We start from the raw sequence: 15,298 nt of genomic DNA, 5'->3' as shown, positions 1-15,298 counted from the left end.
TTTTAAAGTTGCATATTTGTAAATGTTACACTTTAATGCTATTTCAATGTTTTTAAATTTTCTCTGTGAATACATAATGCATGAACTGGCTATGGCATTTGGAATATTCAAATAAACACACAATGAAAAGCAAGCTTCCATTTCAATCCTTCCATAAAGAAATTATGCAGTTAAAGTAGTCTTAAACTTCTTATTGTAAAGGTCACTTAAACCTCTGATAATTAGAGAAAAAGAAAACAAGATGTAGAACAAATTATTATCATTAAAAAGCAAAACGTGCCATTACAAGAAATTCTTTCAGGGGAACCTGGCTGGCTCCATCAGTTGAGCATCTCAAGGTGGTGAGTTCAAGCCCCACACTGGACATAGAACCTACCTTTTAAAAAATTCTCTCAGCAATTTGTAAGGATACCATTTACTGAAGCAGTTACTAAGGAAGACCGAGCAAAAGACTGCTTCTTAGGAAATGGCAACTTTGAGCATAAAATTGGTAATTTTTGCCATAAAATGGAAAATTTGGGATTCTCCTTCCCTCCTACAGATACAAGGATGATGAGAAAACCTCTAATCACTAATGTTTAGAGTTCCAAATAATAAGACAAATCCAGTGACTTTCCCCCTTTTCTTCAAAAAATATAGGTAAGGAATGATAGCAAGTGATAGAGGCAATAGCATTTCCTTTTATTTGGTCAAGTGTCTTCTATTAACTATAAGAGGAAGAGGAGGATTTTGCATTCAAGAAAATTTGAAGGAATTTAGATAATGATTGGAACTTCTGATGAAGTCACTGGGTCTCTCTCCTCCTCTCCCCTCCCACACACTATTTTTCTTATAGTTTTAAAGTATTCAAACAGTCATGACTAAGTAGATATAAGCAACTAGACATGAGGAATAAACATTTAGAAAGATGGAACCTCTATTAGCAAAATCAGTGAAAAAGAAGGCTAGTAGTAGTTTCTTTGTTTTAAAGGACAAATCAAATGATTGCCTACTTTAAATTTAGTGTTTATTTATATGTTAAAAAACTCAAATATAAATGAGGCATTCTGGGTAAATTTCATTACCTATGAAAAAATGTAAGAAATTGATATAATACTTTTACTGTGAAGCAAGGAGGAAACACACTACTTTGTAAATCTGAAGGTGGTGTGATAACTCTATTATACGTCACATAACTACTCCCAGCTCAACACTCTCCTCAAAAAATGGAAGTACAGCTTTCTGATGGGCTACAATATCCTTAAGACAACTTACTAATATATTTTCATATAAACATGAAAAATTGGGTAGATGATGAAAAGGAGTAGATACTTAAATAGAACTCACCGCAGTTAGAGTTTCAGGATGGGAAGTCGACTCACTGGTATTACACAGTGGAAATAAGGCCCCAGATGAATCACCGCAAAGTAGCATACCTTGTCCTGAACTCAATGGCTCATTACATTTTAGAAAATTAAACTCTGTCTTTCCAGTATGGGCAACGCACAGATTGTAGGAATAAGGCAAAGTCCCTTCACTGTAGTTGGGAGGAACCACAGGTCCTGACTTGACACACAGACCAGGCTGAAAGCAGCCCCAGGTGGTGGCGCTGGAGGAGCTTCGCAGGCGCAGGGCAACCGCCAGAATCACCGCGAGGAGGAAGAGCACGGAAATCAAGGCCAAAGCCACCACCAGGTAAAACTGCAGCTCTGCCTGGGGGTCAGAGGGTGCCGGCCGGTCGCTGACATCCGGAAGCACCTCCTGTAAGCTGTCAGCGAAAACCAGGAGCAGTGTGGCTGTGGCTGAGAGGGGCGGCTGTCCCCCATCCCGCACAGCGACCAGCAGGCGCTGGCGGGCCGCGTCCCTGTCGCCCAAAGCACGCGCCGTGCGCACCTCGCCCGTGCGCAGCCCCAGGCTGAAGAGTCCCGGCTCGCTGGCCTGCAGCACGTGGTACGACAGCCAGGCATTGTGTCCCGAGTCGGCGTCCACCGCCACCACCTTGGTGACCAGGTAGCCGGGCTGCGCGGCGCGCGGCACCGTGTCGAAGAGCGCCGAGCCGTCGGGCCCCAGCGCCGGGTACAGCACCCGCGGCGCGTTGTCGTTGCGGTCGTCCACCAACACGCGCAGGCTCACGTTGGCGCTGAGCGCGGGCGAGCCCTGGTCGCGGGCCTGCAGGGTCAGCTCGAAGGCGCGCAGCTGCTCGTGGTCGAAGGCGCGCTGCGCGAACACCACGCCGCTCTGCGCGCTCACGGACACGTAGGACGCCAGCGCCCGTGGCTCCAGGTCGCTGGCCACGATGGAGTAGGAGACGCGGCCGTTGTGTCCCAGGTCGGGGTCGGAGGCGCTGACTTGCGCAATAGAGGCGCCTGGAGGATTGTTCTCGGCCACGTGAACCACGTAGGAGGCCTGGTGGAAAACAGGCGCGTTGTCGTTGACATCGGTGATGTGCAGGGTGATGGTAGTGCTGGAAGAAAGGGGAGGCTTGCCTCTGTCAGTGGCTGTTATGGTGACATTGTATTCCGGGGTGTGTTCTCGGTCAAGAGTCCCGTCTATTATTAACTTATATGAATTTTTGGATGAAGAGATTATCTGAAAAGGAACTTCACCCTCTAATCGACAATTAACCTCCCCATTCTCCCCAGAATCTCGATCATATGTTTTGATTAAAGCAATTGGCGTTCCTGGCAGTGCGTTTTCCAGAACCATTTCGGCTAGAGAATGGAATGTAATTTCTGGACTGTTGTCATTTTCATCTTGAATGTTAATTTCAACTGTACATTGTGCAGCCAGTCCTCCACCATCTCTCCCTTCCACCACTATAGAATATTCCTTGATTTCTTCGAAATCCAGAGTCTTAAGAGTTGTAATTTCCCCGCTCTTTGAATTCAGACTGAAGACTCGCCCGGTCCTGTAGAAGGAGTAAGTGATTTCAGAGTTGATGCCCTCATCTTGGTCAGTGGCTGACACCTGCACCACTGCGGTGCCTGGGGGCACATTTTCACGAAGGCTTACTCTGTATACGTCCTGGCTGAATACAGGGGCGTTATCATTGGCGTCAGTAACCTGGATCCGGAGCTCAGTGGTGCCGCTGAGTGGCGGATCCCCACCATCCAAGGCAGTCAGAATTAAATGATGGTAACTCTGTTGTTCCCGGTCTAAACGTTTCTCCAATGCCAGTTCTGGGTATTTACTACCATCTTGTTTCTCTTTATTTATCAATGAGAAAATAGGACTAAGAGAGAGTTTATAAATCTGCAGAGCATTTAAGCCAATATCTGCATCTTCCGCTGTTTCTAATATAAACCGAGTGCCTGGCACAGTCGACTCACTTATTTGCAGGTCAAAAGAAGTTTGCGTGAATTTTGGGGTATGGTCATTAATATCTTCGATGTCCACACTCACGTGATAAAAGTTCAACGGATTTTCAGCAACAGCCTCAAATTCCAGAGTACAGGCTGCCTTCTTCCCACAGATCTGCTCCCGGTCTAGCCTGCTGCCCACAAGTAACTCCCCGCTCTTGGCGCTCACAGTGAAGTAAGCCTTCTCCGAACTGATGCGCAGTTGTCGAGTCGGTAACTCATGCGCGCTCAGTCCCAAATCCTTGGCGAGGTTCCCCACCACCGAGCCCTCGGGCATTTCCTCGGGAATCCTGTAGCGGATCTGCTCAGAGAGCGCCGGGCAGAACAAAGACAGCAGCAAGGGAAAGAGCACTGGCCGCCTCTCAGCCCAGCCCCTCTCCGCAGCGCCGCTCCCCATCCCTCTTTGCTCCCCTCAGGTTGCTCACCGGCCTGGAGACGCCGGATTACAAATAATCTCTGTGCTGCAGATGTCCGGAGCTCCGAACAGGCTGTAAGTCCTGTGTGAGGGTCAGGGTTTCTTCTTCTCCAGAGGAGGAAGTGGTGTAAAGGCTCGGGCTAGCGAGTCCGACAGGGAAAGTGCGCTGCGGCTGCGCGAGGAGATAGCCGGTGCCCAAGCTCTCCATTTTGGCCAACAGCGGCGCTCACAGTCCGCACTAGGAAACTGCAGCCTCTGCTGCTTCAGTTTAACCACTACAATAATTACAATCTTGTGCCTAACTGAACAAGCCATGTTTTTATGTTAATATATTTAATATTTTAAATTATAAAGCCTTTTCTCTTGTTTCCAAATTATTAGAAATATGTTGAGTTTTTTTTAGAAACCTACATATACGGGTCCATCCATTTCACCCTACTGCATACATCGAACTCTTGCCTTGTGCTAAGTACTGCCCTTGTCAGTGGCGATATAAAAATGAGTAAGACAGGGGTCTTGACCTCAGAGAGTTTATCATCTACTGACTTCACAAAATCATTTCTCTTTATTACGTATAATATGTGAAACAATTTCAATCTTCTTTCATTGATTCCTAAATGTTTCCCCTAACATTTCTACATTATTGTTGTTTCATATCACATATATTAGCAAATACTAACACAGTTGAAAATTATTCTGTAAAGTTGTGCAATTTCCTACATCCTCAAACTTCTTCTGATAATATCAACACTCTCTTTTAAAAATAATTTCTTTTTACTCTTTTGACTATCTAAGGAAGTATTCACACACACAAAAAAACACCTGTCCTTATGATGTAGTCAAGAGATGATTTACTCTACCTTCTTCTTCATGTCTAAAACTTATTTGGATTATGTCATACCCGATATAGTATATTAATTCATTCTTAAAAGTCACTCGGAAAATGTTTATCTAGTCTTCAATACAAAAAGGATATTTCAGGTGATCACATTACTTTCATATCTATGTATCTATGTTATACTGAAGTAATGACTTTAGACTTGAGCTTATGGTAAGTTTATTCACATAAATTTCCTGGGCAAATGACAATTGTTCTGTATTACTCCATTTGTTGAATTTTTTTTTAACAATCAGTGAATGTTTTGAACAAGAATAAGGACTTTTGTCAGGGCAATTTTCCAAACACTTAAAAATTGGGGCGCTTGGGTGGCTCATTCGTCTGCTTTCCTCTCAGGGTGTGATTCCGGGGTCCTGGGATCAAGCCCCACATGGGGCTCCATGCTCTGCCCTGGAGGCCTGCTTATTCCTCTCCCACTCCCCTGCTTGTGTTCGCTCTCTCACTGACTGTCTCTCTCTCTGTCAAATAAATAAAAATCTTTAAAAAAATAAAAAATAAAAATTGTGAAGTATCAATAATATAGTTGTCCCCTCAAAGGTCTGTGCACCCAAACACTACAGACAATATGAAGTTAAATCCCACCCACAGTATGTGCAAAATAGGAGGAAACACTACACAATCCTTGGGAAGTACCCTTTTTATAACTAACAAATGCTTTATTGTGTTTTTCATTCTCACTGATGACAAATCAAGAGTTAGCACTGTTAAAATGTTATAAGAAGGAATACAGAAGATATATAATCCAGATGGAATCATTTTTAATTGAGTTGATCAGCTTGTTTAGAATCTGTTTATATGAAACTTCTTAAAACCAACATTCTCAAACTCTCTCACCATGAGAACACAGCACATTTCACATGGCTGTCCAATCAAAACAACTCATCGGAACTTATGAAAACATGTTTTCTGTATTTTACAAAATGATATTTTATTTCAAATATGATTTTGTTGTTTTTATTTTGGGTTTTTTTTTGGGGGGGTAATGGACATTTTAGGCTTTAGATTCTATGTCTTCTTTAGTATGAGCTCTTGGAGAGCCCTGACACATATGGGAATCAGTTTCACCTACTACCAAGTTCTGCCCTTTCAAATTTATTTCTGTTTTGTAATATAATAAGAAGTATTAAAGTTTTCAAGGGTACTGATGCAAACACAAGGCTCATAAAAGGGGTTTAAGGTGAAGAAATCTCCAAAATCCTAGGAAACTTCAGACCTTCAAGATTCAAACCCTAAACAGAATCTTAAAATTGTGAGATGTATTTTACTTTTACTAAGCCAATACAAGGATTTAAAAGTCTCAGTTATTTTTTTCTCAATTTTTATTAGGAATATATATATATATATTTCCTAAATATAAGACAAACTTCATGTGGTTGGGTAACTACTTTTTAAGTGATGAGTGATAAGTGATAATTATAGCAACATATGGAGGATTTTTTAAATTTATTTTTTTATGTTTTTCTTTTCTCTTTAAAAAAGACTTATTTGAGAGAGAGTGTGTGAGCACCAGTAGGTGGAGGGGCAGAGGGAAAGAATAATCAAGCAGACTCCTCACTGAGCAGGGAGCCCCACCCCTGCTTGATCGAACAACCCATGAGATCACTGCCTACGCAGAAACCAAGAGTCTGAGGCCCAACCGACCCAGTCACCCAGACGCCCCAATTTTTTGTATTTTTTAAAAGTAATCTCTACACCCAAAGTGGGGCTGGAACTCACTACCCTGAGATCGAGAGTCTCAGGCTCTACTGACTGAGCCAGCCAGGTGCCCCTCATATGGAAGATTTTCAAAAGGTTGAGAGTTGACATTTAAACAATCTTGTCCAGCCGTTGGAAAGCAAATGAAGCAAACTATCATGATTAGAGCTCAATTTTATAGTATCACCACTAAACCCAAAAACTTCGCGGTCCACTTTTTAAAAAAATATTTTAAACTATCTCCACAATGTGTGTTTTAAAATATAAATTTATAAAAATTATAATTCCTCTGAGAATTAAACGTGAACAAAGAACTGAACTCACCTGAACAGAAGCAGCTTCGTTCTTACATTGACGAAAATCTGGGGATGTTAGCAAGGAATCATTTTTCTCACAGCTCTCCAGACTGATGAGCGTGTCGACGTAGTTGGGCTGGGGGAAGATCACGTGACTCTCCCGCGAGTTCGCGGTCAGCGAGACCTCATGCGAATAGGTCTGTAGGAAAGCCCGCACCCCGTCCACGCCCACAAAGTGCGAGTCCGGCACGCCCACCAGCCCGCCTCCTGAAGCCTGGAGCAGGCGCGTCGCGTGCCAGCGCCTCAGCCTGAGCGCCAGCAGCACGATGACAAAGGCGAGGAAGACGCAGGACACTGCGGCCACCGCCACCACCAGGTAGAGCGTGAGGTCCGAATCGTCTGGGTCGCCGGGGGTCCTGATGCTGCCCAGATCGGCCAGGACGTCCGGGATGCTGTCGGCCACGGCCACGGTGAGCGTGACGGTGGCCGAGAGAGGGGGCTGGCCGTGGTCCTGCACCGCCACCACCAGGCTCTGCTTGAGCGCGTCTCTGTCCAGCAGGGCCCGCGCCGTGCGCACCTCGCCCGTGTGCAGCCCCACCGCGAAGAGCCCTGGCTCGCTGGCCTTGAGCAGGCGGTAGGAGAGCCAGGCGTTCTGGCCAGAGTCTCTATCCACCGCCACCACCTTGGTGACCAGGTAGCCGGGCTCTGCGGATCGGGGTGCCAGCTCCACGCCGGTGGAACCGTCGGTGGGCAGGGCGGGGTACAGGATTTCCGGGGCATTGTCATTCTGGTCCAGCACGAATATGCTCAAAGACACATTGCTGCTGAGTGGAGGGTCCCCGCCATCGCTGGCAGTCACCAGTAACTGCAAGTCTCGTATATGCTCATAGTCAAAGGAGCACAGTGCATATAGGACGCCTGTGTCTGAGTTGATGGAGACATAGGAGGAGAGAGGCTCCCCCATGATGATGTCCTCGGTCACAGAGTAAGACACCTGGGCATTTCTGCCACTGTCGGGGTCGTGAGCCATCACAGTGAAGATGGTGGCACCTCTGGGGTTGTTCTCTGGGATATAGGCTGAATAGGAGACTTGAGGGAAAGTGGGTGGATTGTCATTGATATCTGCCACATATAGGGTGATATGAGTTTCAGTAGATAGAGAAGGAGTTCCTAGATCTGAGGCCATCACTGTGATATTGTACATAGAGATCTTTTCTCGGTCCAGATATTTCCATGTCACCAATCTATAATAATTATCTATTGATTTTTCTAATTGAAAAGGTAAATTATGAGGTGTGTTACAGACAACTTGACCATTCTTCCCGGAGTCTCGGTCATACACATTCAGGAAGGCGATTACTGTTCCAGGAAGAGTATTTTCCAAGACTGGGCTAAACAGAGATGTAATGATCACTTCCGGTCTATTGTCATTCACATCTTGCACTGAAATGAGCACTTTGGTCCTCCCCAAAAGTGCCCCCACATCTTCAGCTTGTATTTCCATTTCATAAAATGCACATTCTTCATAGTCTAGACTCTCTGCTGTTGATATTTCCCCAGTATTTTCATTAAGCTGGAATAACGGAGATTGTTTTTCACTAATTTTCCAGAATCTATAGGTCACTTCTCCATTGGCTCCGTCATCGGGGTCGCTAGCGCTCACAGTAAGCAGCTGGGTGCCCGGGGGCACATTCTCTGGGACTTTCACTCGGTAAATCGGTAGAGCAAAAACTGGGGCATTGTCATTTGTATCCAGCACTGTCACGTGGATGTGCACTGTGCTGGAGCGACGCGGGTCACCGCCATCCCAGGCGATGAGGACCAGGTGGTGAGCAGCCTCTTCCTCGCGGTCCAGGGCCTGCTCCAGCACCAGCTCTGGGTGCAGAGTTCCGTCGTCTCCAGTTTGCACGTCGAGGGAGAAGTGGGGATGGGGGCTGAGCTGATAGCTCCGTAAGGAATTCATGCCCACGTCCGGGTCAACAGCCTCTGGCAGCGGATAACGTGTTCCAGGTGGAGAGATCTCGTTAATTTTCATTTCCAGATTTTCGACCTGGAATTTTGGGTTATTATCATTGATATCAGTGATTTCTATTTCTACCCCAAAAAGTTTTCCTCTGCCCTCAACCAGGATATTGATATTTACTAGACACTGTGTGCTCTGAGCACAAAGCTCCTCCCGGTCTATTCTGCCCGCGGTGAGCAAGCCGCCAGTTTTCTGGTTCAGAGCAAAAAGCTGCGTCCTACCTCTGGAGACGATGCGGACTCCGTGCTTCGCCAGCTCTTGTGACTCCAGATTCAGGTCCTTGGAGATGTTACCCACAAAGGATCCTTTGTCGCTCTCTTCTGGCACCGAATAGTGGATCTGTCCTCTCCCAATTTCCCATAGCGTGCCCCAGAGCGCGCACAGCAGGACCAGCTCGGTGCCTCTCTGGTAATTCTTTGGAGCGGCCATTGTTCTCTCACTCCTGAATCCACTCAGAATCCTCATTGGGCATATGTGTCTTGTTTACCTTTTTGCTGCACGTATGGAGATCATTTCATAGAAAACTGGAGTGTCTCAGATGTAGGGACAGAGTTTCACTGCAGCCCTGCAGTTGGTTTGTGGGATCTGCGGGTCTTTGTGAGATCCGAGCCTTTAGTAACCGGAAGGCTTTTGGTTAAATTTATCTCCAAATAGGTGAACAGCGGCGCTTAGAGTCCGAAGCAGTTACTGCACCCTCTTAGATATGTAATAGTGTATATACTAAGTTATTGAGAGAGAAAAAATACTTGCCTTTTATAGTATGTTTTGAATTTATTTTATTTGTCTCTGAATTCATATTTTAAAAGTTGTGGCCAAGAAGCATCGGAGTAAGTAGGGTTAAAGTTTTACAAAGGGTTATTAAATGAACCCGAAAGATTTATGGGGTAGTCTCACATTACTCAAATTTCTGGAACACATTTACTCTTAAAACGTAAATCATTAAAATTTTATTTCTTACTATGGCTAAGCTTTATTGTAAATCTATTGTCAAATACGTAAGGCCTCCAGTTGTCACTGGAAATAAATTCATTTTTAGACTCGAGTAGAACTGTTGAATATGATTGACTCAGAAGATGTTGTATTTGATGTAAACCAGTTAATCATTATAGTAAGCTTTCAGTAGAGTTGTTGCTTTTTTAAATTTTCTTTTAAAAATGCTGTTTTAATTATATATTGATAATGTTTTCAAATTAATATTGTGAAGTTTTACCAGGATAAATGCTTTTACTTTCAAGTATCGTCAGAGATTATGTTAGTTTGCTATTTCATTTATTTATTTATTTTTAAGTAATCTCTACTCCCAGGTGGGGCTCAAACTCACAACCCCAAGATCCAAAATTGCATGCTCTACCAACTGAGCCAGCCAGGCCCCCTTGTTTTGTTTTGTTTTAAGATTTTATTTTATTTTATTTTATTTTATTTTGTTTTATTTTATTTTATTTTATTTTATTTTATTTTATTTTATTTTAGAGAGAGTGTGAGTGGCTGGAGGAGCAGAGGAGGAAGGAGAGGGACAAGCAGACTCCCTGATAGACCCTGAGGTCATGACCTGAGTTGAAGGCAGATGCTTAAGGGACTGAGCCATCCAGGTGCCCCAGGCACCCTTGATTTGCTACTTTATTTAAATTATGTATTATTTCCTATTTGAATAGACAATATTTTAAAAATACAAATGAATACACAATGAAAAGCATATCTCCATCCTACTCTTCCACAAATGAGAGATGATTACATTTTAAAGCAGACTTAATTAACTTCATAAGACATATATTCTAAAGTTAATTTTACCTTAATTAGTATTTTTTAATAAAAACAATCTCAAGCAGACTCCGCACTGAGCATGGAGCTGGATCTAACAATCCTGAGAACATGACCTGAGTCGAAATCAAGAGTCAGATGCTTAACTGACTAAGCCACCCAGGCGCCCCCTTACATAGTATTTTGATCAAGAGAACCACAAAAAGGGAACACATAATTGTCATCAAGCAGTCAAAAAGTATCACTACAAAGAAAATTATGTCTCTTTTCTTCAGCAGTTTGTGAAGTGGCCAGTAACTGAGCATTTGCTAACAGAAACCTAGCTAAAGATGACAAATGTCAAAGATAAATCTTATATATATATCATATATATACATATATCACTTGTATGCACATCAGATTGGCAATTTTGTCTAAAATTTGAAAAATTCAGGACATCTTTCTCCTAGAGATAGTAGAATGACTAGAAGGCCTCTGGCTATATTTGGGCTGCAAAAAAGACAATTTAAAATTATATAGGTGTGTGTGAAAAACCTATGCTGCAAGTTAAAGAAAATGCTTTTATCTTCTGGTAAGCATACTGGTCTTACTGGTAAGTAAAATGCTTTTAAACACACACACAGTTCATTGAATACAATTGGAATGTGCCCATCTACATAAAAATCCCGGTTAAGATACTTTATTCTAGGAGGCTTTGAAACAAAAAGAAGTAAATAAAAGAAACAAAACAGTTAAATCAGTTATGAAAAAAGTCTAATTTTAGTTTAATTTTTTGCTTTAAAGGTTTATTTAAATGACTACCCACTTTTACATTTATACTATATCCAGCCCCAAAAAAGTATATTAGATAATAGGAAGAAAAACTTAGGAAAAAATTTCATTAGCTTTTAGGAGATAGCCTATAACATGATTTCCTTCCTAGATAAAACCACCCTCTAACTGCTTCATAGATCTGAGCCTGGTAAGACATCCCTAAAAGAGACATAACTGCTCCTACTTCAACTTCCCTTGAAGAATGATATGATAGCTTTTTGACTTTTTAGAGAAACTTTTAGATGTACAAATTGTATATTTTCCCATGAACATAAAGAATTGGGTTATATCATAAGAAGCAGGTTATGCTTAAAAGAAACTCACCAGATGGGAGGTTGACTCACTGGATTTGCAAAGTGGAAATAAGGCCCCAGATGAATCACCACAAAGTATGTCTTGTTCTAAACTCAACTGCTCATTGCACTTTAGAAAATTAAACTCCGTCTTTCCAGTATGGGCCACGCACAAATTGTAGGAATAAGGCAAAGTCCCTTCACTGTAGTTGGGAGGAATCACAGGTCCTGACTTGACACACAGACCAGGCTGAAAGCAGCCCCAGGTGGTGAGGCTAGAGGAGCGACGAAGGTGCAAGGCGATGGCCAGAGTCACCGCCAGGAGGAAAAGTACTGAGATCAAGGCCAACGCTACCACCAGGTAAAACTGCAGCTCTGCCTGGGGGTCAGAGAGTGTAGGACGGTCGCTGACATCTGGGAGCGCCTCTTGAAGGGTGTCAGCGAAAACCAGGTTCAGCGTGGCTGTGGCCGAGAGGGGCGGCTGTCCCCCATCCCGCACAGCGACCAGCAGGCGCTGGCGGGCCGCGTCCCTGTCGCCCAAAGCACGCGCCGTGCGCACCTCGCCCGTGCGCAGCCCCAGGCTGAAGAGTCCCGGCTCGCTGGCCTGCAGCACGTGGTACGACAGCCAGGCATTGTGTCCCGAGTCGGCGTCCACCGCCACCACCTTGGTGACCAGGTAGCCAGGCTGCGCGGCGCGCGGCACCGTGTCGAAGAGCGCCGAGCCGTCGGGCCCCAGCGCCGGGTACAGCACCCGCGGCGCGTTGTCGTTGCGGTCGTCCACCAACACGCGCAGGCTCACGTTGGCGCTGAGCGCGGGCGAGCCCTGGTCGCGGGCCTGCAGGGTCAGCTCGAAGGCGCGCAGCTGCTCGTGGTCGAAGGCGCGCTGCGCGAACACCACGCCGCTCTGCGCGCTCACGGACACGTAGGACGCCAGCGCCCGTGGCTCCAGGTCGCTGGCCACGATGGAGTAGGAGACGTGGCCGTTGTGTCCCAGGTCGGGGTCGGAGGCGCTGACTTGTGCGATGGATGCTCCAGGAGGATTGTTCTCAGCCACATGGACCACGTAAGAAGGCTGTTCGAAAACTGGCGCGTTGTCGTTGACATCGCCAATGTGTAGGGTGACGCTTGAGCTAGAGGAAAGGGGAGGCTTGCCCCTGTCGGTGGCTGTGATAGTGATATTGTACTCAGGGGTCTGCTCTCGGTCTAGAACTCCATCTGTCACTAATTTATAGGTGTTTATCGAAGCCGAGACTATTTTAAATGGAACATCACCTTCTAATTTACAAATAACTTCTCCGTTGTGTCCAGAATCCTTGTCACGGATTTTAAGCAAAGCAACGTGTGTTCCCAGCTTGGTATCCTCCATAATAATATCCCTCAGAGATTGGAATACCACTTCTGGGAAATTGTCGTTTATGTCTTGGACCTCTATCTCCACGGTACATTGAGCAATCATTCCTCCACCATCCCTTGCTTCCAAAACTATGGAATATTCTTTGACTTCCTCAAAATCTAAGGTATTTAGAATAGTAATTTCCCCGGTAATAGAATTCAGGTCAAACTGGGTGATCTGGCCTGCTTCAGAGAAAGAGAAGGTGATCTGGGCATTGACACCCTCATCCTGGTCAGTGGCCATCACTCGAAGCACAGGGGTGCCCGGAAGCACGTTTTCCGGAACGCCCACCCTGTATAGCTCTTGGCTGAACACTGGAGGGTTATCATTGGCATCAGTCACTAGGACCTGTATCTGGGCAGTACTACTAAGGGGTGGATCCCCGCAGTCCAACGCAGTCAAGGTCAACTGATAGGATTTCTGTTCTTCCCGGTCTAAAGGCATCTTTAGTACTAGCTCAGGGTATTTACTGCCATCTAGTTTCTCTTTATTCACGAGTGAGAAATGATCACTGGGATTGAGCTGGTAATTCTGTAGTGAGTTGGTACCAATATCTGCATCATGGGCAGATCCTAAAATAAATCGTGCCCCAGGCTTTGTAGACTCACTTATTTGCAGGTCAAAAGAAGTTTGCGTGAATTTTGGGGTATGGTCATTAATATCTTCGATGTCCACACTCACGTGATAAAAGTTCAACGGATTTTCAGCAACAGCCTCAAATTCCAGAGTACAGGCTGCCTTCTTCCCACAGATCTGCTCCCGGTCTAGCCTGCTGCCCACAAGTAACTCCCCGCTCTTGGCGCTCACAGTGAAGTAAGCCTTCTCCGAACTGATGCGCAGTTGTCGAGTCGGTAACTCATGCGCGCTCAGTCCCAAATCCTTGGCGAGGTTCCCCACCACCGAGCCCTCGGGCATTTCCTCGGGAATCCTGTAGCGGATCTGCTCAGAGAGCGCCGGGCAGAACAAAGACAGCAGCAAGGGAAAGAGCACTGGCCGCCTCTCAGCCCAGCCCCTCTCCGCAGCGCCGCTCCCCATCCCTCTTTGCTCCCCTCAGGTTGCTCACCGGCCTGGAGACGCCGGATTACAAATAATCTCTGTGCTGCAGATGTCCGGAGCTCCGAACAGGCTGTAAGTCCTGTGTGAGGGTCAGGGTTTCTTCTTCTCCAGAGGAGGAAGTGGTGTAAAGGCTCGGGCTAGCGAGTCCGACAGGGAAAGTGCGCTGCGGCTGCGCGAGGAGATCGCCAGTGCCCAAGCTCTCCATTTTGGCCAACAGCGGCGCCCACAGTCTGCACTAGGAAACTGCAGCCTCTGCTGCTCAGGTTTAACCAGCTACAAAAATTACAGTCCTGAGCCTAACTGAACAAATTATTTTTATATGTTTATATACTTAATGACGATTGATTCGTATTATTAGCTACACAAATATCCTAAATTTCCAGGTTTTCAGGGTAATCAATATGTTGCATAATTATTCCTCCATCTTCAAATCCACACTGTAATGGATGACTATAACACAGACTTGGCCTAAATGATCTCAGAGTACAGTAATTTTGAATACTTATTAATTAGCAATATATGAATAAAGTTCTATCCTTCTTTCCTTGTTCCTGTTTTTCTTGATTTCTTTCTTTTTTGGGTATCTCTATGTTGATTTATTTCAATTTTTCAGAAAGCATCAATAATGCTGAGATTGTCTTTAAAAGGCCACAATTTATACTTACCTCTAAACCCTTCTTTTTTTCAAAATAGTTTCAACTATTTCTTTATAGTAATATTATCTGACATACACTTCTATCAGTTAAGGAAACTATAGCCGTAATATCGTTAGCCTATTCCCTTTCCTTTGCATTGCACAATTATTTTCCTGGTTATAATATATAACATCAACCTTCAAAGTTACCAGAGAGATATATTTTGCCTTCAAATCCAAAGTAGCTAACCCTGGTCTACGGCAGTGAGGTACTGGTTCTCACTTGCGTGCTTAAATACAACACTCATGATGACCTCAACTGATGAAATAGTCCTTAGAATATTCATTGCAATAGCATACTGAATTTAGTGGTGGCTTCTTTCCTTTGTTTAAAAATATTATTAAGTATCTAATGAATCTGGTTGGGGGATTTTCCTTTTCAAAATAGCTGTTAATCATATTCCCGCCTCACAAAGTTGTCAGTAATATTGTCTTCTCCCCAAGTGATTATACATCTGAACACTGAAAAATATATGAAACATACTTCCACACTACTGCACATCCCCTTTTATGCAAAATACCACCACATACAATGCTGTGTTCAAAAAAAAGTCCTTTCATTTAGTACTCGAAAGTTTAAACATAGCCAGGAAAGAGTTAGCCTATCCCCCTCCTTCCTATTGCAC

General features: G+C 44.6%; 1 protein-coding gene across 13 annotated transcripts in view; it reads right to left on the bottom strand.

Moving 5' to 3' along the window:
• LOC113255376 (protocadherin gamma-C5) overlaps positions 1-15,298 on the bottom strand; it is a 169,513-nt gene that overhangs the window by 106,515 nt on the left and 47,700 nt on the right. For 2 of the 13 annotated variants that reach the window (XM_048221037.2, XM_048221039.1), the window contains exon 1: positions 1,327-6,196. The exons of 9 other annotated variants lie outside the window; for them this stretch is intronic. In XM_048221037.2, coding sequence (XP_048076994.1) covers positions 1,327-3,735 — 2,409 coding nt within the window. In that variant the 5' untranslated portion in view covers positions 3,736-6,196. Of the gene's footprint in view, positions 1-1,326; positions 6,197-6,670; positions 11,502-11,560; positions 14,577-15,298 lie in introns of those variants that run through there. 2 more of the 13 variants (XM_048221038.2, XM_048221021.2) reach the window with 2 other exon arrangements.

This window comes from Ursus arctos, unplaced genomic scaffold (genome assembly GCF_023065955.2).
Source record: "Ursus arctos isolate Adak ecotype North America unplaced genomic scaffold, UrsArc2.0 scaffold_5, whole genome shotgun sequence".
Taxonomy (NCBI): domain Eukaryota; kingdom Metazoa; phylum Chordata; class Mammalia; order Carnivora; family Ursidae; genus Ursus; species Ursus arctos.
Note: the sequence above shows the minus strand (reverse complement) of the source record. Positions and strands in the feature narration are given on the sequence as shown.